The sequence below is a fragment of the Mobula hypostoma genome, chromosome 12 (genome assembly GCF_963921235.1).
Source record: "Mobula hypostoma chromosome 12, sMobHyp1.1, whole genome shotgun sequence".
NCBI lineage: Eukaryota > Metazoa > Chordata > Chondrichthyes > Myliobatiformes > Myliobatidae > Mobula > Mobula hypostoma.
In genome coordinates, this window is record NC_086108.1 from 65,856,872 (window position 1) to 65,877,693 (window position 20,822).

A 20,822-nucleotide genomic window follows, 5' to 3' on the forward strand; every position below is an offset into this window, starting at 1 on the left:
AGCACTAAAAACCCAAATAAAACTCTCTCTACCAGCATGTTAGAGAGGGTGCAGCTTTGCCGTGTTACTGTGCAAAAAAAAATACAAAAAATAACGCAAGTTAAAAAGTAAGAAGAAAAAAAAGTAAGAATACTGGTCGGAACGGCTGTAACAGGCCGCATGCATGATCGGCACATGCGCACTATGAAACAATGTTGTTCTCCTAACATCTGCTTTAAGAAATTCACTTCCGTCAGTGGCTAAACTGTTTTGTATTATGAATTAATTTTGAAATTATGAGTAATCACCTTTGGTTTAATTCTGTTTGCTGAGCATGAATTGCTGAAATCAAATCGAATAACACACGAAGTGCTGGAGGAATTCAACATGTCAAGCAGCATCTTCAGGACTTCATCAAACACTTTTCTGTTAAAATAGTAGCTTCAGCTAAACTGAATAGATCACTAAAAGGCATCTTTTGAACTAGTCAACAATCAGTACACAATTCAACTACAAAAATGTACTGAATGTCAATAAATTCAAAATAGACAAACTATGTGGAAATTGTGCTAGTGTTTTATTTATAAACTGTTCACAAAAGTCCAGTGATTGAATAATCAAACAAAAAAACTGTGCAAAAGCCAAAGATTAAATGGCATTAATGGCAAGATGACAAAAAACAATATCACATTTCAAAAGGAAACACTGGTAAACATTCGTAAAGAAAAAAGACAATATACTCAATTCATGTAAACTTAATCTTCAAGACTTCAGCAAAAAGAACACAACTCAAAAGCAGATATTTCTTAGGAGATTGGACAGCTGAAACAAGCACAATTTCCTCATTGCACCAATATCATTTTTATAAGCTTGCTACAATTTTTATACTTACCCTGCCCCATGCTCAAAGCAAACTTTCATCCCTCCTAACTGATGAAATCCTTTCCCTTGCTGAACATTGCTTAAATATTAGAATGCACTTTTAGACTTCACACTATGTTGGAATTTCCAGATTATGAGTGTTTCAAAATTAATCATTAAAGCACTCATCGAATGAAATGAACAACTGAAGTAAAAATTTACCAGCCTTCATTAAATTTTGGAAGCATTCAGCTCAAAAAGATAAATCTTTGTATGTTTCTAATAGATGGAAAGATGATAAATATAAATGTGAACATAGGTGGGCTATTAGCATTGTGTGATTAATAGCATAGACCAAGCAGGTGAACTTGATTCTAAACATGAGCTACCAGCATTTTGACTGCTGTAGCTGATGACTTGAAGGGCAAAGCCAGTACTAAGGTAAACATTTTTGTCTCTACAGTTATCTTATAATTGTAATTTCAAGACAGTCATATCACACTTTCTGCCAATGAGGAAAATTGCAAAATTCAGTATAAAACTTTATACAACTGGTACAGAATTCATTAAGAACTGATGATCTGCTGCAGCCTTGAACCAAATGATGATAATTTAAATTGATTGACATGGTAATACTTTACATTATTCAAGTTGAACTGATGTAAAAAAATGGCACTGTGTACCAAATAGCTGTACTGTATATACTTTCGATATTACCAATGCTTCTAGATCAAGGTCATGAATCATCCTGATTGTTAAAACAGTTTGGGTAGCTGTCGGAGCCTATTTACATCCAGAATGTTACCTATTGCATTACTGCTTTCCACCACTTTTTTCCTTTCTGGAGCGTTTGGTACTAATTTTTTAGAAAACTGTTGAATTTCATTTTCTTTGTCAGAGTGTTCATTGCAACCAATTTCTTCAGTAACCTGCTTAATTTTAGGTTTTGATTTTTTTAGAATTTGATGAGCACCTTGACTCCAGGTATTCATATTCTGTGGTACTGAGGAAACAACTTCATTAGTAATGTTTCTTAAAATAATTTCTTCCATCTTGGAGTGAGATTCAGAGGCACAGTAGTCTTTAATTTTCCTTTGGCTTTCAACCACTTTTTCATTTCTTGCTTCTCCAAAGGAAAGACTTGCTGAATCAGTTTTTGTGGCCTGAAAGGTGGTGTCCGGCAATTCTTCATCATCACTGCTATGGTTATCCTCCACCAGTCCATATCTCTTCATGTATTTGCGTGTGGCAAATGACATATTGCTGGGGGAAATCAAGCTTAGACCTACCATGCTTCTGTCCGTGTTTAATTCGGGTAGACCGTTTAGGGATGTGGATTCACCATTATCATTCACCCTGTTGAGAGACATCTGGGACAGCTGAGCATCATTCAGGTACTTGAGAGCTATAGCATTGGCCTCCATGCTAAGGTCAACTCCACTGGTTCCAAATCCACTTGTGCCAATGTTGACAAATGACATGTAGTTCAGCCTTGGAATAACTGCTTCTGGGCTTATGCAAGCCAGTGTGCTTCAGAAAAATGAAACAATGTTGTTACTTATCAGGGAAAGGTTATTACTTTTTATTTGGCAAAATTCTTTGCTACATTGCCCCGTACACTAACAAATATTATTGGCAAATTTGGGCAGAAGTAGTCCTAGGTCATTGTTTAAATATATGAAATGCAGCATAGAACCCTTGTAAAATCTGGAACTGCATTTCAGAATAGTACCAAGGCAATAGGCTACAATATCACAAGTTAATTCCATGCAAAAAAAGTCTCAATCCCTAATAAATATAATCAAAGTCATAAAATTCTTCAAGATCACCATGTAAGCAAAATCTATTTTGCACTAATATAATATTTATTTTCCAGAAAAAAAATCCTTTGTTTTTAATTATCTAAAGAAAGAAATGGACTAAACCTTTGATATGTAACACTCCCAGAAGATTAGGCTGAATTATGAACAAATATTGAACACACAGGTAACCCAAATTAGAAAACTGCCAAATAATCTAAAAATCAAAAAGGTATACATTCCTAAATTACAGGTTACAAAACATTTGCTTACAACCAGGAAAATTTCTAAGCACCATATTCTTGGATTATTTACTGGAAACTCAATTATTAACAACAGTGGAGTTTGGTGGTGGATGGAGGTGGGGTGGGGGGGGGGCAGGAGATGTAATTTCCAATGGTGGAAGAATACTTAATAAACAAGACCATGATGATTTTTGAAAAAACTATTAGTCCCAGGATTTCAATTCTATAACCCTAAACTGAGGCTTTGTAAGGCATTAGTTTGATCGCACTTAGAGGATTGTGAGCAGCTTTGGGCTCCTTTATCTAAGAAAGAATATGCTGGCATTGCAGGGTCCAGATGTGGCTCACAAAAATGTTCCCAGGAATGAAAGGGTTACATATGAGGGGCGTTTGATAGTTCGGTGCCTGTACTCACTAGACTTTAGAAGAATGTGGAGGGATCTCATTTAAACCTATCGAACCAATATAGAGTGAATGTGAAGAGGATGTTTCCAAGAATGGGGCAGTCTAGGACCAAAGGGCACAGCCTCAGAATACGAGGACATCCCTTTAAAACAGAGATGAGGAGGAACTTCTTTAGCCAGAGAGTAGTGAATCTGTTAAATTCATTGGTATATGCGGCTATGGAGTGCAAGTTACTAGGCATATTTAAAGCAGAGTCCTAGAGTCAGAACACTACAGCACAGAAACAGGCCCTATGGCTAATCCAGTCCATGCCGAACTATTAATCTGCCTAGTCCCATTGAACCACACCTAGACCATAACCCTTCATACCTTCTCATCCATGTACTGATCCAAATTTCTCTTAAATGTTGAAATGAACCCACATCCACCTCTTCTGAGTGAAGAAATTCTCCCTCATGTCCCCCTTAAACATTTCACCTTTCACTCAATCCATGACCTCTTGTTCTAATCTCACTCAACCTCAGTAGAGAAGCCTGCTTTGCATTTACTCTATCTATACCCCTCATAATTTCGTATACCTCTATCAAATCTCACCTCAGTCTTCCATGTTCCGAGGAATAAAGTCCTTACCTATTCAACCTTTCCCTACAACTCAGGTTCTCAAGTCCCAGCAACATCCCAGTAAATTTTCTCTGAACTCATTCAATTTTATTGACATGTTTCCTGTAGGTACTGTAGATGACCAAAACTGCACACAATATTCCAAATTAGGCCTCACCAATATCTTATACAATTTCAATACAACATCCCATCTCCTGGACTCAGTATTTTGATCGATGAAGGCCAATGTGCCAAAAGCTTTCTTTACAGTCTTTCCTACCTGTGATGCCACTCTCAAGGAATTGTCAATATTCCCCAGATCCCTCTGTTCTATTGCACTCTTCAGTGCCCTATCGCTCACTGTGCAAGTCCTACCTCTGGTCTGTCCTCCCGAAGTGCAACACCTCACATTTGTCTGCCATTTTTCAGCCAGTTTAAAGATTCTGCTGCAAACTTTGATGGTCTTCCTCTGACCACTAAGCCTCCAGTCTTGGTGTCATTCGCAAATTTGCTGATCCGGTTCACCATATTATCACTCAGATCATTGACAGAGATGACAAACAACAACAAACCCAGAACCAATCCCTGCAACACACCACTAGCCACAGACCTCTGGTCAGAGAGCCAACCATCTACTACCACTCTCTGGCTTCTTCCATAAAGCCAATGAATAATCCACTTTACTATCCCATCTTGAATGCCCAGTCACTGAACCTTCTTGACCAACCTCGCATGTGGGTCTTTGTCAAAGACCTCGCTAAAGTCCATGTAGACAACCGCCTTGCCTTGGTCAACTTTCCTTGTAACATCCTCAAAAAATACAAGTTGGTTAGACACAACCTACCACACATAAAGCCATCGACTATCTCTAATCAGTCCCGATCAATCTAGATATCAGATCCCCAAGAAACTTTCCAATAACGTACTGCTGATGGCAGCTTCACTGGACAATAAATTTCCTGGCCTATTTTTAAACAATGGAACAACATTAATTATCCTCCAATCCTCTAACACCTCACTGTGCCCAAGAACATTTTATATATCTCTGCTAGGATCCCTCCAATTTCTGAACTAGCCTCCCACAGGGTCTGAGGTAATAACTTTTCAGGTCCTGGGGATTTATCCACCCTAATTTGCCTTAAAACAGCAAACACCTCCTCCTCTGTAATCTGTATACGGACAATGACCTCGCTAAAGGAATTGCCTCACATCTTATGACTGTCTCCTAAGTAAATACAGATGCAAAAAAAATCTATTCAAGATCTCCCCCAACTCTTTTAATACTCTCTGATCTTTAAGAACACTAATTTTGTCCCTTGCTATTCCTCTATAAGTCCTTGGGGCTCGCCTTCACTTTGTCTGTTAGAGCAACCCCATGTCCCATGCCTTCTTTTAGCCCTCCTGATTTCCATCTTGAACGTTCTCTTGCATTTCTTATATTCCTCACATATTTCATTTGCTCCTTCCTGCCTATACCTGCTAGACACTGCCTCATTTTTTTTTTAAACTAGGGCCTTGATCTCTCTCAAAAACCAAGGTTCACTAAACCTGTTATCCTTGCCTTTCATTCTGACAGGAACATACAAACTCTGTACTCTCAATATTTTACTTCTGAAGGCCTCCCGCTTACCAAGTACACCTTTGCCAGAAACCAACATGTTCCAATCCACACTTGCCATATCCTTTCCGATACCATCAAGATTGGGTTTATTCAATTTAGAATCTCAACCCAAGGATCAGACCTAATCCTTTTCCATAATTATAAGACCATAAGATATAGGAGCAGATAAGGCCATTTTGCCCAACGAGTCTGCTCTGCCATTTTAGCACAGCTAAAATATTCCATCTCAGCCCTGATCTCCTGCCTTCTCCCCGTATCCCTTCATGCCTTATTTTGTTGAAGCTCAACCTTTCTTCAGTTTTTCATGGTTCAACTCTGGAACATTGTTGAGTACTTATCAGACATGTAAGAAATAACACAACCTGACCACCACATTCAGCTTGACTGAAATTCTGCTTTGACCTTGTAATGATTACTTCCTCAACCACAGCAATATGACTTCTGCAGCAACTAACATTAAACTAATAACATCTCTCAGTGCCACAACTACCAGTAGGACATGCAGCAGTATTATGGTAATACAGCCAAAAAGCATCTCTTGAACTGAACACAATTCTCCTTTATCATCGTACTCTAAACTGTGGAATCACTCAGCCTACACTGCCCAGTTCATCAAGGCATCATTCATCTGCTATCTACTCAATACACTGAGATATATGATAAATGCAGATCCACTGCAACTCTGATGTCAGAAAGAAAATTAAGATTATCAATATATTTTTAAAAGATTCTAATGCATTACTTATAGACAAGTTGGGGTTAAGAGATTTATCTGCAAATCTGTTGTTTTTTTCTATCAGTCTCAGGGTGAAAAGTGGCTTATAAAGGGAATTTCAGTAGACAATTATAATCAATAAGTATTGGTGCTATTGAATATACCCTTAATTGACAAACATGCAGCATTCTACCTTGGAAGGATGGCATTATTTACAAAAAATGACTTATTTTAAGACCTTTAGGTTCAGATACAGATTTCTTCATTATCACAATTAATTTCCAATACCTTGCATTTTCAACTTTGCTTTTGGTCTTGACAACATTGGAAGATTCAGGATTGATTTTCACTCCCATCTTCTTCAGCTGCTTCAAGGTAGCATTCAGGACGTTATTTTCACCTGCCTGACTGTTTTGGAGGTGCTTCTTCCTTCTGTCAGTATTCTGTGGAGGGGACACTAATCTGGCATCTTTGTTTTTTGTTTCCTGACTTTCCTTTGAATTACAGGATTCTATGAGTTGGTTGACCTGGCCCTTTTAGAAAAAGTAAGCAATTGTTTAAATAACTATTCATTGTCTTTTAAATTGTTACAAACTGCATACACATCTTAGTGGTAATTTCAACATATTGCTTTATATCTGTGTATTATGATATACCTTTGAATAATTCTAACCCAAATATATGCAGCTCCAATGACATTCCGTTAGACCTTGTGCAAGTTAAAGCAGCCTGCTTAACTAATATCCCACCTCCCACCTGAGCACTATTTACAAAATACACTCCAATAAGTAAAAGATTCTACAACAGCATCTTTCAGATCTTCAGCTTCCATCACAACTCAAGAGCAGCAGATACAGAACATAAAAACATTACTTCCACCAAGTCACATACTTTCGATATTTGGAATTGCATTCTTTATTATGTAGCTTCATCATTGCTGGGTACAAGTCCTTACTGAACAATAGTGGCAAGCCTTCAGCCAGAAGAGTTCAACAGTCATGAACACAATCAATCTAACAACTTCTGAGTGCAGAGAATGCCAAGAGAGGACTTGCCAAGTGTCAAAAAAACATCTACATCATTCAGGATTTTATGAGTGAATAAGCTGCAAGGTGATTGGTGAAAGAACCAAAGGTAGTATGAGAGAAATCTTCTCTGACAGTGCAACAAATGATAATAGTTTTTAAATTCCTTGCCCGATAAGTCAGTTAAAATAATAAATAGTAAATCTTCAAAGGGTATTTGTCCCATTTTTGGAAGGAAGTGCTGTCAGGGTAATGGGAGAAACCAACAGAACTTAACTGAACTGTTCAAAACAATGAACACAACACGATGAGCTAATCTCTGTATCAAACCAGAAAATAACTGAAAATAAGCATGGACTTAATTAGCTTCATAGTTGGTTACCCGTTAAAGACATATTTTCTTGGCTGGCTCATTCAAAGTACTTAATAGAGTACTAGTCACCTGGGTGCACGGCAGTTACAAGCAAGCTAAATTTTAGCAAGATTAACACTTCAAAAATATAAAACAGAGAAATATCCATACATTCCTTTAAGAAGAAATGCAGCTAGTAAAATCTAACTGAACACTCACCATTAAATTCTGGTAAAATTTCTGCTCAGTTAGCAGTTCTGTGGTATGTTCCTCAATTTCTTTTTTAGCAATGTTACACGATACATCAGGTTGATTAGTTTTCAAATGCATACTTGCACTCTCCCCAAGCACTGGGCTCTGAAATCTCATACGATGATCCCAGCAATTTTTTGTACTGTCAGTTGAACAGCTGAAAAGTCAACAAATGAAAGTCTTCAGACATCATACAAGTTTAGTCACATGCAATCTAGCAATTAGCAAGATGATCTCCAAAATGTAGTAAAAGTATTAATACAAATAATATGGATGAGTTCAAAATAAAATCATAAATGGAAACTGTAAACATCAATTGGAAACTGTAGCCATCATAAAACTGACAGGCTAGAGATCAGAGGCAAATATGAAAAAGTCTTATTGTAAAAATATTTTTACAGTATACAAAATCTACCATAGACCACGTTGAAATTTCAATTAAAAATTCATAGTCATTTTGCAATGTCCCAAAGTTAGTGCAACTGAATTTCTGCATACCTCTTGTCTGCTAGTGCACCCCATACTGAAGTTCAAATAACCACAAGTTTTGGGCAGTCATAATGATGATATTACTATTCAGTTTTCGCAAAAAATGTGTAAACCAACAGGGTTGTTTGTGGAAAGATTATCAGAATAGTACAGTACTGTGCAAAAGTCTTAAAGAGATCTACACCTCCTTCTTGTTTTAATGGTTTTTCTACTTTGTCATTTATTACACTATTTTCATTCCTGACTACACATTTTTGAACTGGTTGAAATTATGCCTAATTAATCACACACAACAGCAAATTCAGAATGTAAGCAACAAAAAATTGATGCATGTTATGGAAATGTTTAAAATTAAACTCCTCTCAGGCTTCCAGCCAGGTACAGGTATCAATTTTTACCGATGTTTTGATGACAAACTCTGCCATCTTTATCATGAACATGGCAGTTTATCATCAACAAGTTAGTTAAAATCAATACCCGTACCCAGTTGGAAGCTAGGGAAGAGTTTATTTGTCATATACACTGGGAAAGCAATAGATCCTTTTCCATGTTTAAAATGGTTTACTTTCCTAGTTCCCAACAAAAGCACTGATAGAAATTTACAGCAGAGACAAACTAGAAAAAAAAAATTCACTATACTTTCCCAAAAACTATACACATTGCTTTTCTTCGAAAAAATACTTCAGGTTAACCTTTGGTAAATCTGTATAACTAGGAGTGAGATCAAATATGATTTTTCATTTAAAATTTTAATGACACTCAGCCTGTATCCATGTTTAATTATTAACTTACAGAAATATGAATTATTAATTATAGAACTACAAATTACTATGTTATTAAGACTTTATTATAATCTTACTTCTGAGCATCAGTAGCTTGATCAGAAGTATTTATTGCAACCTGACTGTCCTCCACAAAGCTGTGAATATCCACTCCATTCAGCGAAGAGGCAATGCTGGCGTGGCTGGTATCCTTGGTTGTAATAGAGGCAGTCATTTCTTCATTGCATGATTCAGAGTCATTCAGCTTAAGGCTGGAGAGTGATTGGTTCTCATCTTGCTTCTCAGGTGGACTCCAGAACAAACTGGCACCTAGTATTGAATTTGCAATAAATTCAATACAATACAAAGAAACAGCAATGTAGTGAAACAAACAATCAGCTGGAGGAATTCAGCATTTGTGGTGAGGGTGAGAAATGCAGAGGAACTACTGACATTTTGGGTCACAACACTAATTCCAAGGTATGTCAGTGTTAATACAGTTCCACTTTCATGAGGTATGTAACTGGTACCACAGCACCATTAAACCTCAAGTGAACGACCAGGACAAGCAGGTTTATGAGAGGACATCTCAAAGCTTCAGTGTGACATTAACTAATGTCACACACTCTCAGAATGACAAGAGTTAAGTTGATGCTCTCAAAGCCAAAATACATGAAAGGGCACATAATGGAAACCCCATTATAGTAAGTTAAATCATTAAGTCTGGTTTTTAAAGGAATGCAGTTTGTTAAAGGACATGGAATATGCAAGGGTCCTCAACTCCAGACATTAACTGAAAGTTGTATGCAAAGAACTGGAATTACTTGTCATAGGAAGATAAGATGGAAAATTGAGGATGAGGAAGGGGGTCTTTTAACATTAAGAAACTTTACTCATACTTTGTGTACAAAATATTTAGTTATACTGAGATCGTTAATAATTTGCTCGTACTTTTTTGTTCATAAAGTAACAGCTAAGTTTCAATAAAGGTTCATTTTTATCTAAAATTGTAAAATACCAAACTAACATTATTGAATCTTATCCTTATTGAAATTAGCTGTGATACATACAGCCATTAAACAGAAAGCGCATTCAGAAATCAGAAGTGCAAAGGGATTTGGGAGTACTCATGCAGGATGTTCTGAAGGGTAACTTGCAGCTTGAGTCGGTGGTGAGGAGGGCAAATGCAATGTTAGCATTCATTGTAAGAATATAAAAATAAGGATGGTGCAGAGAATGAAAGGGTTAACGTAACAAGAGCATTTGATGGCTCTGGGCCTGTACTCACTGGAATTTAGAAGAATGGGGTGGGGGGGGGAATTCATTAAAACCTATTAAATATTGAAAGAGTGGATGTGGAGAGGATGTTTCCTATAGTGGGGAAGTCTAGGACCAGAGAGCACAGGCTCAGAATAGAAGCATGTCTCTATAGAACAGAGATGAGGAGGAATTTTTTTAGCCAGGTGGTGGGAAATCTGTGGAATTCATTGATACAGATGGCTAAGATGGACAAGTCATTGGCTATATTTAAAGTGGAGGATGATAGGGATAATAAATCAGCCTAAATGGAATGGTGGAGACGACTCGATGAATCAAATGGCCTAATACTGATTCGTGCACCATGGTCTATTACTTCCTTTTCAAACCTGTTACGCTCCATGTTATGTCTCAGTAAATGCCTAGATAGACATCCTGGCCTATCAACTTGTTCATCATGACCCTTACTTTTGATAAAACTTCCTAAACCTCGTTTCCGTCATCTGCAAATCTGAAACTTTAGTATGAAAGCACCTAGAACCATATGCATTCTAGTGAAGCAATCTGGAAACAGCATTTACTGGAACACTGCATTTATGTACTTTTATTACAACAGGAGAGAGAAAATGCGTGCCAAAAGGGCAATGTTACAATAGTCATGAGGGATTTCAATACACAGGTAGATTGGGAGTATCAGGTTGATGCTGGATCCCAAGAGTGCAAATTTCTAGAATGCCTACAGATGGCTTTTTAGAACAGCTTGTGATTGAGCTCACTATGAGATCAGCTATTCTGGATTGGGTATTGTGTGATGAACCGGAATTAATTAAAGAGCTTAATGTAAAAGAACCCTTAGGGACAAGTGGTCATAATATGATTAAATTCACCCTGAAATTTGAGGAAGAGAAGCTAAAGTCAGATGTATCGGTATACAGTGGAGTAAAGGGAATTATAGAGGCATGAAAGGAGTTGACCAGAACTGATTGGAAAAGAACACAGGCAAGGATGATGGTAGAACAGCAACGACTGGAATTTCTAAAAGCAATTCAGACTAATGGATATATGCATCCCAAAGAGGAAGTAGTATTCTAAGGGCAAAATTACACAACTGTGGCTAACAAGAGAAGTCAAACCCAACAAATAACCCAAAGAGAGGGCATATAATAGGGCAAAAATTAGTGGAAAGTTCAAAGATTGGGAAGCTTTTAAAAATCAACAGAAGACAACTAAAAAAGAGTCAATGATAAAGATGGAATACAAAAGATGATATCAAAAGTTTCTTCAGAGACATAAGGTGCAAAAGCGAGGCAAGAGTAGATATTGGACCGTTGGAAAACGATGCTGGAGAGGTAGTAATGGGGGACAAGAATGAACTGAATAAGTATTTTGCATCAGCCTTCACTTTAGAGGACACTAGTGGTATGGAGGAAGTTCTAGAGTTTTAAGGGTCAGAAGTGCGTGAAGTTACCATTCATATGGGAACTGGAAGGTCTGAAGGTAGATTAAGTCACCTGGACCCACAACTTCAGGGTTCTGAAAGAGGTGGCTGAAGACACTGTGGAGGCATTAGGAATGATCTTTCATGAATCACTAGATTCTGGAATAGTTCTGGAAGACTGGAAAATTGCAAATCTGACAAATTAGTTGGAATTCTTTGAAGAAATAACAAGCTGGATAGACAAAGGAGAATCAGTTGATGTCGTGTACTTGGACTTTCAGAAGGTCTTTGACAAGGTGCCACACATGAGGGTTGAGAGTTGAGAGCCCATGGTATTACAGGAAAGATACTAGCATGGATAAAGCAGTGGTTGATAGGAAAGAGGCAAACAGTGGGAATAAAGGGAGCCTTTTCTGGTTGGCTGTCAGTGACTCGTGGTGTTCCACAGGAGTCTGTGTTGGGACCAATTCTTTTTATGTTGTATGTCAATGATCTGGATGACAGAATTGATAGCTTTGCTGCAAGGTTGTGGACAAAGCAAAGATAGGTGGAGGGGCAGGTAGTTTTGAAGGAGCAGAGAGGCTACAGAAGGATGTAGAGAAATTAGGAAAATGAACAAAGAAGTGGCAGATGGAATACCATGACAGGAAGTGTATGGTCTTGCACTTTGGTAGAAGAAATAAAAAGGGAAGACTATTTTCTAAATAGAGAGAAAATTCAAAAATTTGAGGCGCAAAGGGACTTGAGAGTCCTTGCACAGGATCCCTAAAGGTTAACTTACAGGTTGAGTCTGTGGTGAGGAAGGCATATGCGCTGTTAGTATTCATTTCAAGAGGACAAGAATATAAAAGCAAGGACGTAATGTTGAGGCTTTATAAAAAACTGATGAAGCCTCACTTGTAGTATTGCGATCAGTTTTGGGCCTCTTATCTTAGAAAGGATGTGCCTGTGGCAATGAATTCTACAGATTCACCTCTCACTAGCTAAAGAAATTCTTCCTCATCTCCATTCCCTCTATCCTGAGGCTGTGTTGTCTGGTCGTCTCTCCCAAGATAGGAAATATCCTCTCCGCATCCACACTGCCAAGGCTTTTCACCATTCGCTGAGGTCACCCCTCATTCTCCTGGATTCCAGTGAATACAGGGCCATAGCCATCAAAATCTCCTCATAATTTTTGTTAACCTTCTTTAAACCCTCTCCAGAGGCAACGTGAAATATGTATAGGCCAAGAAAGCAGAGCGAAGTGTAACAAATCACTTTGGGCACACAGCTAGCGTGTGGCAGGGAGAAGCGAATAATCAGGAATGGATTTGGCAATCTGTGTGTAGACTCACAAGGGTGAAACTGAAAAAGGATCAGGAAGGGCAATATTCCAGCAGACAATGTAGGATGAACCAGAAGAAAAAATGGACAGAATGAAGGGGCAACTAACCAAGGAATACACTGCAGTAATAAAAAGTAGGGCGAAACTGAGAGCAGAGTGATTGGTAGTGCACCTCAAAATATGATAGTGTGGCTACAGCAGGGCGAAACTCAAGTAAGGAAGGAAACCAATGATTTAGGAGGGGACTGAGTAAAGTGGGTGCAGACCTGGCAGGACAAATTAGAAGTGGTCCTGACAGGATATCAGAGCACACCAGGCATTGGGGGAAGTAGGAGTGCAAGTGGATCTGAAAAGGGAGCGAGGAGGACTGAGCACAGGTGGACCTGTAAGGGCTAGTTTTTCTGCTGTAGGAAGTTATGCTATATTTAAAAATGGGATTGATGTAAGATTAGTGTAAAATGGGAGGTGGATGGCTGGTGTGGGCTAGGTATGCTGAAGGACTTGTTTCTGTATTGTATCATTATAACTTTCTGACAATGCACTTTACTATAGTTCTGTGATCTGAAGAATATCTATCAATATTGACAAATATTTTGTTTAAAAAAAGGTACATTCAGCAAGCCAAAAAAGTCAGCTTAGACAAAATTTGCAAAGCAAAAGAGAATATTTTCACTTAAAAATCCAAGATCAACTGGTAACTGGTGAACACGAACTCCACCGCCGCCCCCCCCCCCCCAGGCCAAAGGTGTCAAATGCTTGGTCCATATCTATGGCTTTCTGAAGTAGTTATCGCCATTACCAGGAAAATGTATTAATTTTCAAAGAATTTTGACAGAAGTGTTTTCTCTGAGGGAGATACAGCACAGAAAAAGGCTTTGACTAACCAAGTCCGTGCATTGAACATTAACCACACAACTTACTGCATGAATGGACTCTAAATTTTAAATTCCAAAACAAAAAAAGTTCAGAAAAAAAAAGCATAAAAAAAAAATTCTGATGGCATATACCAGCAGTCCCAGCCTTCTGCGCACCGCGGACCGGTTTAATATTAACAATATTTTTGTGGACCAACTGACGGGGGTGGGGGGGGGTCAAGTTCAACAGTGCGTGACAGGGAATGAGGAAAGGTGCAGCTGACTCATATCGTTTCATATCGCCAAATCATATAGTTTCCGTGCGGCCCAATAGCACATGCTATTGGTTGGGGACCACTGGCATATACTACAACCTCAAATTAGGTACTGTAGTAAATATCCAATTATCTGCAAAACATTTATTGCACAAAATAAAAGTAGTACTAAAGTATTTTGGATATGCAATGTTGCTCACCTGTGCTCACTGCAATGCTAACACTTTTCTTCATTTGAATTGCAGGAGATGTCTGGGTTTCCATTGCAATAAATCCCAGTTTTCTTTCTGACTGCAATGCTGGATCAGCATTCTTTGAAAAGCAATGGGTCATAGGGGTTGATGCTTCACAATGCTGTGTATCCAAAAGCTGTTGTATCTGCATGTAGCAAACAAACATTAAAATGCAAATAACCTATTAGGTCTTCCTAAAATCTCAAATAAATATAATTTTTAAAAAGCCTGCAATTGTTGCACAATAAATAAAAGAAAATAAATACTGGAAATGGCAGGTCAAGCATTGACTGTCTAGAGACACTGATTGGTGTTTGCCTGAATTGAGAAAGAGAAAAACAAGTTACTTTTCAATTCCAGAGGAGGGTCGTTGTAACATGGCTAAAACAAAGGGAATATGCTGATAGGGCAGGGCCAGGGTTGCCATGGGGTTAAGCTGTTACTGAATTTATTTGGTTGATAATTTAATAAGGGTAAAAAGAAAGGGATAACATCATCAATGGGATGTAACAGTTGTAAAGTGCAGAGCTGTGGGAAGTGTTAATCATGTTAGGCCACTGTAGTGGGTAACGAAAAACAGTGATGCCCTGCAACAAAACTGGTCAGTTCTCATACAAAAACAGCTATCATGTGACCTTAAATTATTGATTTTGATATAGAGGCCAGAAAGCTGCAACATGTCCATTTGGAAGAGAGGGTTCTATCCCTCAGAGTTGTACTGGGTCTCATTAGAAATATAGAAACACGAGAAAATCTGCAGTTGCTGGAAATCCGAGTAACACACACAAAATGCTGGAGGAACTCAGTAGGCCAGGCAGCAACTATGGAAAAAAGTACAGTCGACGTTTTGGGCCGAAACTCTTCCGTAGGACGGGTCAGAAATATACGAGGGGTGATTGATAAGTTTGTGGCCCATGGTAGAAGGTGTCAATTTTAGAAAACCTAGCACATTTATTTTTCCTACATTTACATACTTAGTCCAGCGGTCGTGGAGCATACTGATCCCTTCTTTGTCGAAGTCAGCGTCTTGGACCTCCAGAAAGTGGTCCACAGCAGGGGTGATTGATAAGTCCGTAGCCTAAAATAGGCGATGAGGAGAAACTTCAAACTTTCTGCATTTTCATTCAAAGAGTTGAACTGCATGTGCATGTAACGAGAGCTGTATAACTAATTTCCTTCTACCTTAGGCCACGAACTTATCAATCACCCCTGTGGACCACTTCTACAAAGGAGGGATCCGTATGCTCCATGACCGCTGGACTAAGTGTAGGAGGGGACTATGTTGAAAAATAAATGTGCTAGGTTTTCTAAAATTGACTCCTTCTACCATAGGCCACGAACTTATCAATCACCCCTCCTATAGGAGGCTAAACAAGTAGGTCAGAGATGGAGTGGAATGGAGCTCAAGGCCACGCCTACAGTCTTATCACCTACTTTTCTTTCCCCACCCTCTCAACCCTTAAAAGCGCTAATTGGTTAGAAATCTGGAAGGCGTGTAATATCCAGCAAGAGCTCAAATTTCTTCAGATTGTCCCAATGCCTTTTGCCCTGGTCAGTTGAGTGCTTTTTGAACTATGGTACCATTTAATAGTAGGGATACAAATCAACCAATTTACATATAGCGAGACTCTACACAAAAAAGTCTTTTTATCCATTTAACTAAATTTAGTTAGGAGATAACATTGTACATTAGAACTGTCTCACTCTTTGGATGGTGATATATCTCTTATCATTTTGGTGCTGACCAATAAAACTTGACAATTGACAGAAGGACAAACATCTGTGGTGCAATACTCGTTTGTACATTGGTGCTGGAAAGATTGTGAACCCAGTAGAATTTTCTCTATTTCTGCATAAATATTACTTAAGATGTGATCAGATCCTAAAACTAGATAAAGAGAACCTAATTAGATAAGTAACATAAAAAGCCTTATACTTGTTCATTTATTGATTGAGAAAAATGATCTGCCAACTCGTGTTTCTCCCCCTATGCTTTTATTCTGATTTCTGCCCACTTCTTTTCCATTCCAGATGGTAGGTCTCAGCCTTGAAGCATGGACTGTTCATTTCCTTAACTGCTGAGATTCCCCAGCATTTTGTGTGTGTTACTTCAGCTACATCCATATCCAATCGTAATGACAGACTTAGGGAACTAACTCCTACTATTTTCTGATATCGTTATATTCTTAATATAACTTCTTGCCCATAATGCACATAACTCACAAGAACTGCTGTTATAGTATGCTAGGGAAAAGGAAAATAAAGAATATTAAAAAAAAAAGGAACTTTTTGGAATGGCTTACTTGGGCCTGAAGGAGTTTTAGCTGCTTATCCTGTTCTACAAGAATCTTGTAGGCATCAAAAGGCAATCCCATTGTTACACCTTCCTCTCGGTCACTGTCTGGTCTGTTCAGAGGAACATGCGAACCTGTAGAAGGTCCTAAACACATTTTGCACCAATTTGATGGTGGTGTGTGGGAGGCTCCAGGTGATTTTACCAAACTACTGTTTGGAGGTGACGTGCTTCCTGCTTGTCCAGGTGAACACTGCTTCAGTGGACTGGTGTTCAAATACAGACCACTACAATGAGAAATTGGCAAATATCCTAGTGCTTGTTGGCATGTTGCAGTGCTGCAGTCATGACAGGTAGGCGAGTGGACACCTTTGGAACCAAATGTTGAACAGGATCCTTGCCAATTAGTATTCAATGAAGATCCACAGCAGGGTCCATGGTGCTGGCAACAATTACAGTATCTAGGTGGATACGCTGTGTGAAAATGTGCTGGATGTCCTAGTAATTGCATTTCAGACGAAAGAGGTGGGAAATTAGGAGAGTGCTGATGCGAATGCTTGCTTGATTTGTTGGAAGATGATGATAGTCCTTGTGGCTGTTTTGTGTTGGATATGGATTGCTGGCCTCCAGCAGAAACTCCTCCTTGACCTACAACAATGTTTTTCCTTGAATCAACTACTTCAGCAGGAACCCCCATTTCAGGCTGGTCTATGGAAGTATCAGGTGAAGACCCATTTATTGAAGACGAAGATGATGACCCTGAACTCTCCCTCACAAAATTACTCCCCTTTTGAGGCTTCAATACAGTTTTTCCTTTATAGGACTTGAGCATTGGTGCAGGTTCATGTGAAATAGTCACATTTTGTTTCAAAGTAGGAGATACATCTTGAGATGGCAGTGCAAGCTGTCCATTTTCAGAATGCTGTTTCATTGAGTTAAAGGTTCCAGATGTGTCACAGGTTCGGAGAGTCTGTTGCTTTAGTCTTCTTGGAGCATTTTTTGAGTCTACAAAACTTCCATCAAATACAAGTGATAGCTCAGGTACAGAAGGATAAATTCTTGGAAACTAAGGCAAGAAAGGAAAAATACTTTAGTAATTTGAAGGTGTGCTTGAAGTTGAGATATTCCACTCAGAAAGAGAATTCGAAGATGGAAATTAATCTTATATTCCTTATAATTTAACAGAGTATGCAAGGTTAAGTCATATAATGCCAGATTAAAAAAAAAACACGTTAAATTGTACAGCACTACATTGCATCATGGTCTGCTTTACAAAGGATCAGTACTGGGAATTGGGGACAAACACAGGTGAATATTTTTCAAATTACAGGATTGGACTAACATCAAATATTCCTGTGCAATTATGCCTTGTGTGCACAATTTTAACTATTGGTTAGTTCTTCAACCAGTTGAAGAACATGGGGGTTAACATTTTGCAAAAGTATATTGTATTTTAAAATCTGTAATTGCAAATTAGAATTACCAATGTCCTTGAAAGGAACAAATCAGAGAAAGGAGAATAGTCCCAGTAATACTGAATTATGCTGGCAAGTTAGACTTGAGACAACACATGGACAATGGAGCCCAACTGTTTGTCTAAGAAACTAAAAGAATCTTGACATGTCTTTGCTCATTTATGAAGAGAAAGGTAAAGATGAGTTAAGTGTACCACTTATACCATTGCTTGAAACATGTGTTTATTAGTGCATCCACATGCATTTTTATCTTTTAATGTTGGATTAATTAAATGTGATTAAATTCTCCCACAATTACTGTATTTAAAATAATCCATGCAATGAATATTAATATGCACTATAGTACTTAAGTGCTTCTCCTTAAAATACAGTAACCAAACCTTTTGTCCAACTGGATGTGGACTTGGTGTTGGTCTTGGAGAAAGGTCCTCTTCCTCTACACCACAGTCATTGTCTCCAATAGCTACCTTGTTTGCAAATAATCCACAGTTAATTCTGAAACAGAATTAAAAATTAAATGAACCAAATTATACGTAACAATGGAGGTATCTACTTAGCTAGGGATATACATCAAGCACAACCTATTAACTAATTCATTACAGAATTAGACAGTACTGAAATGGACATTTTTGGTCCATCTTGTCCATGCCAACAGTGATGGCTATCGACACTATTAACATTAGGACCCTTAATCCCTCTACATCTTAGCCTAAGTACCTGTCCAAATGCCCTTTGAACATTATAATTTAGTCATACAATTCTAATGTTTTAAAATGACAGTTCATAAAATTATGTTCAAATCCCATTTTAGTTGATGACAAGCATATTTTAATTATAGAGAACTTAGGACCAATTCTACTGTAATAATATACCTTAGTGGGAGCTTTCCAACTAATATTTTTTTATGAACTTTGCTAAAACTTTTCTTCATTCAAGTTTAAATGCAGGAAGCTTGACAGACAAGGTTGATGAACTCAGGGTATGGATTGGATCTGCAGACTGGGATATTATAACCATAACAGAAACATGGCTTAGGGAAGGGCAATACTGGCAACTCAATGTTCCAGGGCTCAGATGCTACAGGCATGACAGAGGTACAGGCAAGAGAAGAGGGGGAATTGTCTTCTTGATGAAGGAGGACATAACAACAATTCTTAAAATGGATGTTCTCAGGGATTTATTCAGTGAGCTCATGTGGATAGAACTCGGAAGCAGAAAAGTCATTCTGATTGGAATGGACTATAGGATCTCCAGTGGTCAGTGAGAATAGGGGAAGCAGAGATATAGAGAGATTGCTGACACTAAGCATTATAGAATAATATTCGAGCAGGGGTTCCCAATCCTAGGACCTCTTGCTTAATGGTATTGCTCCATGGCATAAAAAAGGTTGCGAACTCATGTATTAGAAGATTTTAACTTACCTAATATTAACTAGGCCAACAATAGTGTGAAAGACTTGGAGGGGGATTGGTGAAATGTGGTCAAGAAAGCTTCCTTAATCAGTACATATCCCTTTGCCTATTTATTTATTTTTGTAACATAGCAAGTTTTATATGTTGCACTGTACTACTAGCACAAAACAACAAATTTCATAACATACACTATGTCAATGATAATAAAAATAATACTGATTGTACAGGAACCTATTAGAGAGGATGCAACACTGGACTTCCTCCTGGGAAATGGGGTAAGGCAAGTGACAGAAGAGTCTGTCAGTGAACACTTTGGTTTCAGTGACCATAACTGTTTGTTTTAAAATGGTTATGGAGAGGGATACGACTGATTCACAGGTTAAGGTCCTGAATTGCAGCCATTAGTTGAGATCTTGTAGTAATAAAGCTTGCAAGAAAAGTGTATCTATGAAGTGGGAGGCCTTTAGAAGTGTGATGTCAAGAGCTCACGGCCTGCATGTTCTTGTTAGGAGGAAGGGCAATGCTGGCAGGTTTAGGAAACCAGGAATGAGAGAAGATATTGAAGCTCTGGTAAGAAAAAAAAAGACAATGGCATGCATTGTGCATAAGCAATTAAGAACTAGTGAATCGCTTGATGACTACAAGTGCAGGAATGAACTTCTCATAAGTTAGAAGGGCAAAAAGACAATATAAGAAGGCTTTGGCAGGCAAGGAGAAGCACAATCCCAAGGATTCTATAAGTATATTAAGAGTAAGAGGGTAGCTTGGGAGAGGTAGGTCCCTGCAAAAAAAAAAAATCAGATTGTCTGAGTGTGGAACCAAAAATAAAAAGCGTGAGATTTTTAATGAATTTCTTCACAGCAAAAATTGAAGAGCGATAACAACGGAAACTAAGAAAATGGGGAAAATAATTGATGACATCTTGGACCACATAAGGATTAAATGGGCAAAGAACTGGAGGCTATGAAGTGCATCAAGTTGGATAAGTCCTCAAGGCCTGACCTAGTGCATTCTTGGATCTTGTGGGAAGCTACAGAACAAACTGCAGAGGCCCTTGCAGAAATTTTTGCTTCATCTCTGACCACAATAGAAGTTCCATAAGAACTGGAGAGTGGTTAATGTAGTACCATTGTTTAAAAGGGTAACAAAAAACAAGC

The 20,822-nt window shown here is 38.3% G+C and overlaps 1 protein-coding gene and 1 long non-coding RNA gene across 4 annotated transcripts in view; one reads left to right on the top strand and one right to left on the bottom strand.

Annotated features, from left to right (window-relative positions):
• Window positions 1-15,011, top strand: part of LOC134354880 (uncharacterized) — a 130,475-nt gene extending 115,464 nt beyond the window's left edge. For 2 of the 3 annotated variants that reach the window (XR_010019917.1, XR_010019919.1), the window contains 2 exons: window positions 9,411-9,584; window positions 14,498-15,011. This is a non-coding gene — a long non-coding RNA (uncharacterized LOC134354880). Of the gene's footprint in view, window positions 1-6,732; window positions 6,771-9,410; window positions 9,585-14,497 lie in introns of all 3 variants that reach the window. The other variant, XR_010019918.1, reaches the window with a different exon arrangement.
• Window positions 432-20,822, bottom strand: part of stil (STIL centriolar assembly protein) — a 58,398-nt gene continuing 38,007 nt past the window's right edge. Inside the window, exons 11-17 of the mRNA XM_063064304.1 lie at window positions 18,634-18,748; window positions 16,789-17,844; window positions 14,453-14,630; window positions 9,203-9,434; window positions 7,822-8,011; window positions 6,514-6,758; window positions 432-2,370 (exon numbers count right to left, since the gene is read on the bottom strand). Of these exons, the coding sequence (XP_062920374.1) occupies window positions 1,596-2,370; window positions 6,514-6,758; window positions 7,822-8,011; window positions 9,203-9,434; window positions 14,453-14,630; window positions 16,789-17,844; window positions 18,634-18,748 (2,791 nt within the window). The 3' untranslated portion in view covers window positions 432-1,595. The remainder of the gene's footprint in view (window positions 2,371-6,513; window positions 6,759-7,821; window positions 8,012-9,202; window positions 9,435-14,452; window positions 14,631-16,788; window positions 17,845-18,633; window positions 18,749-20,822) is intronic.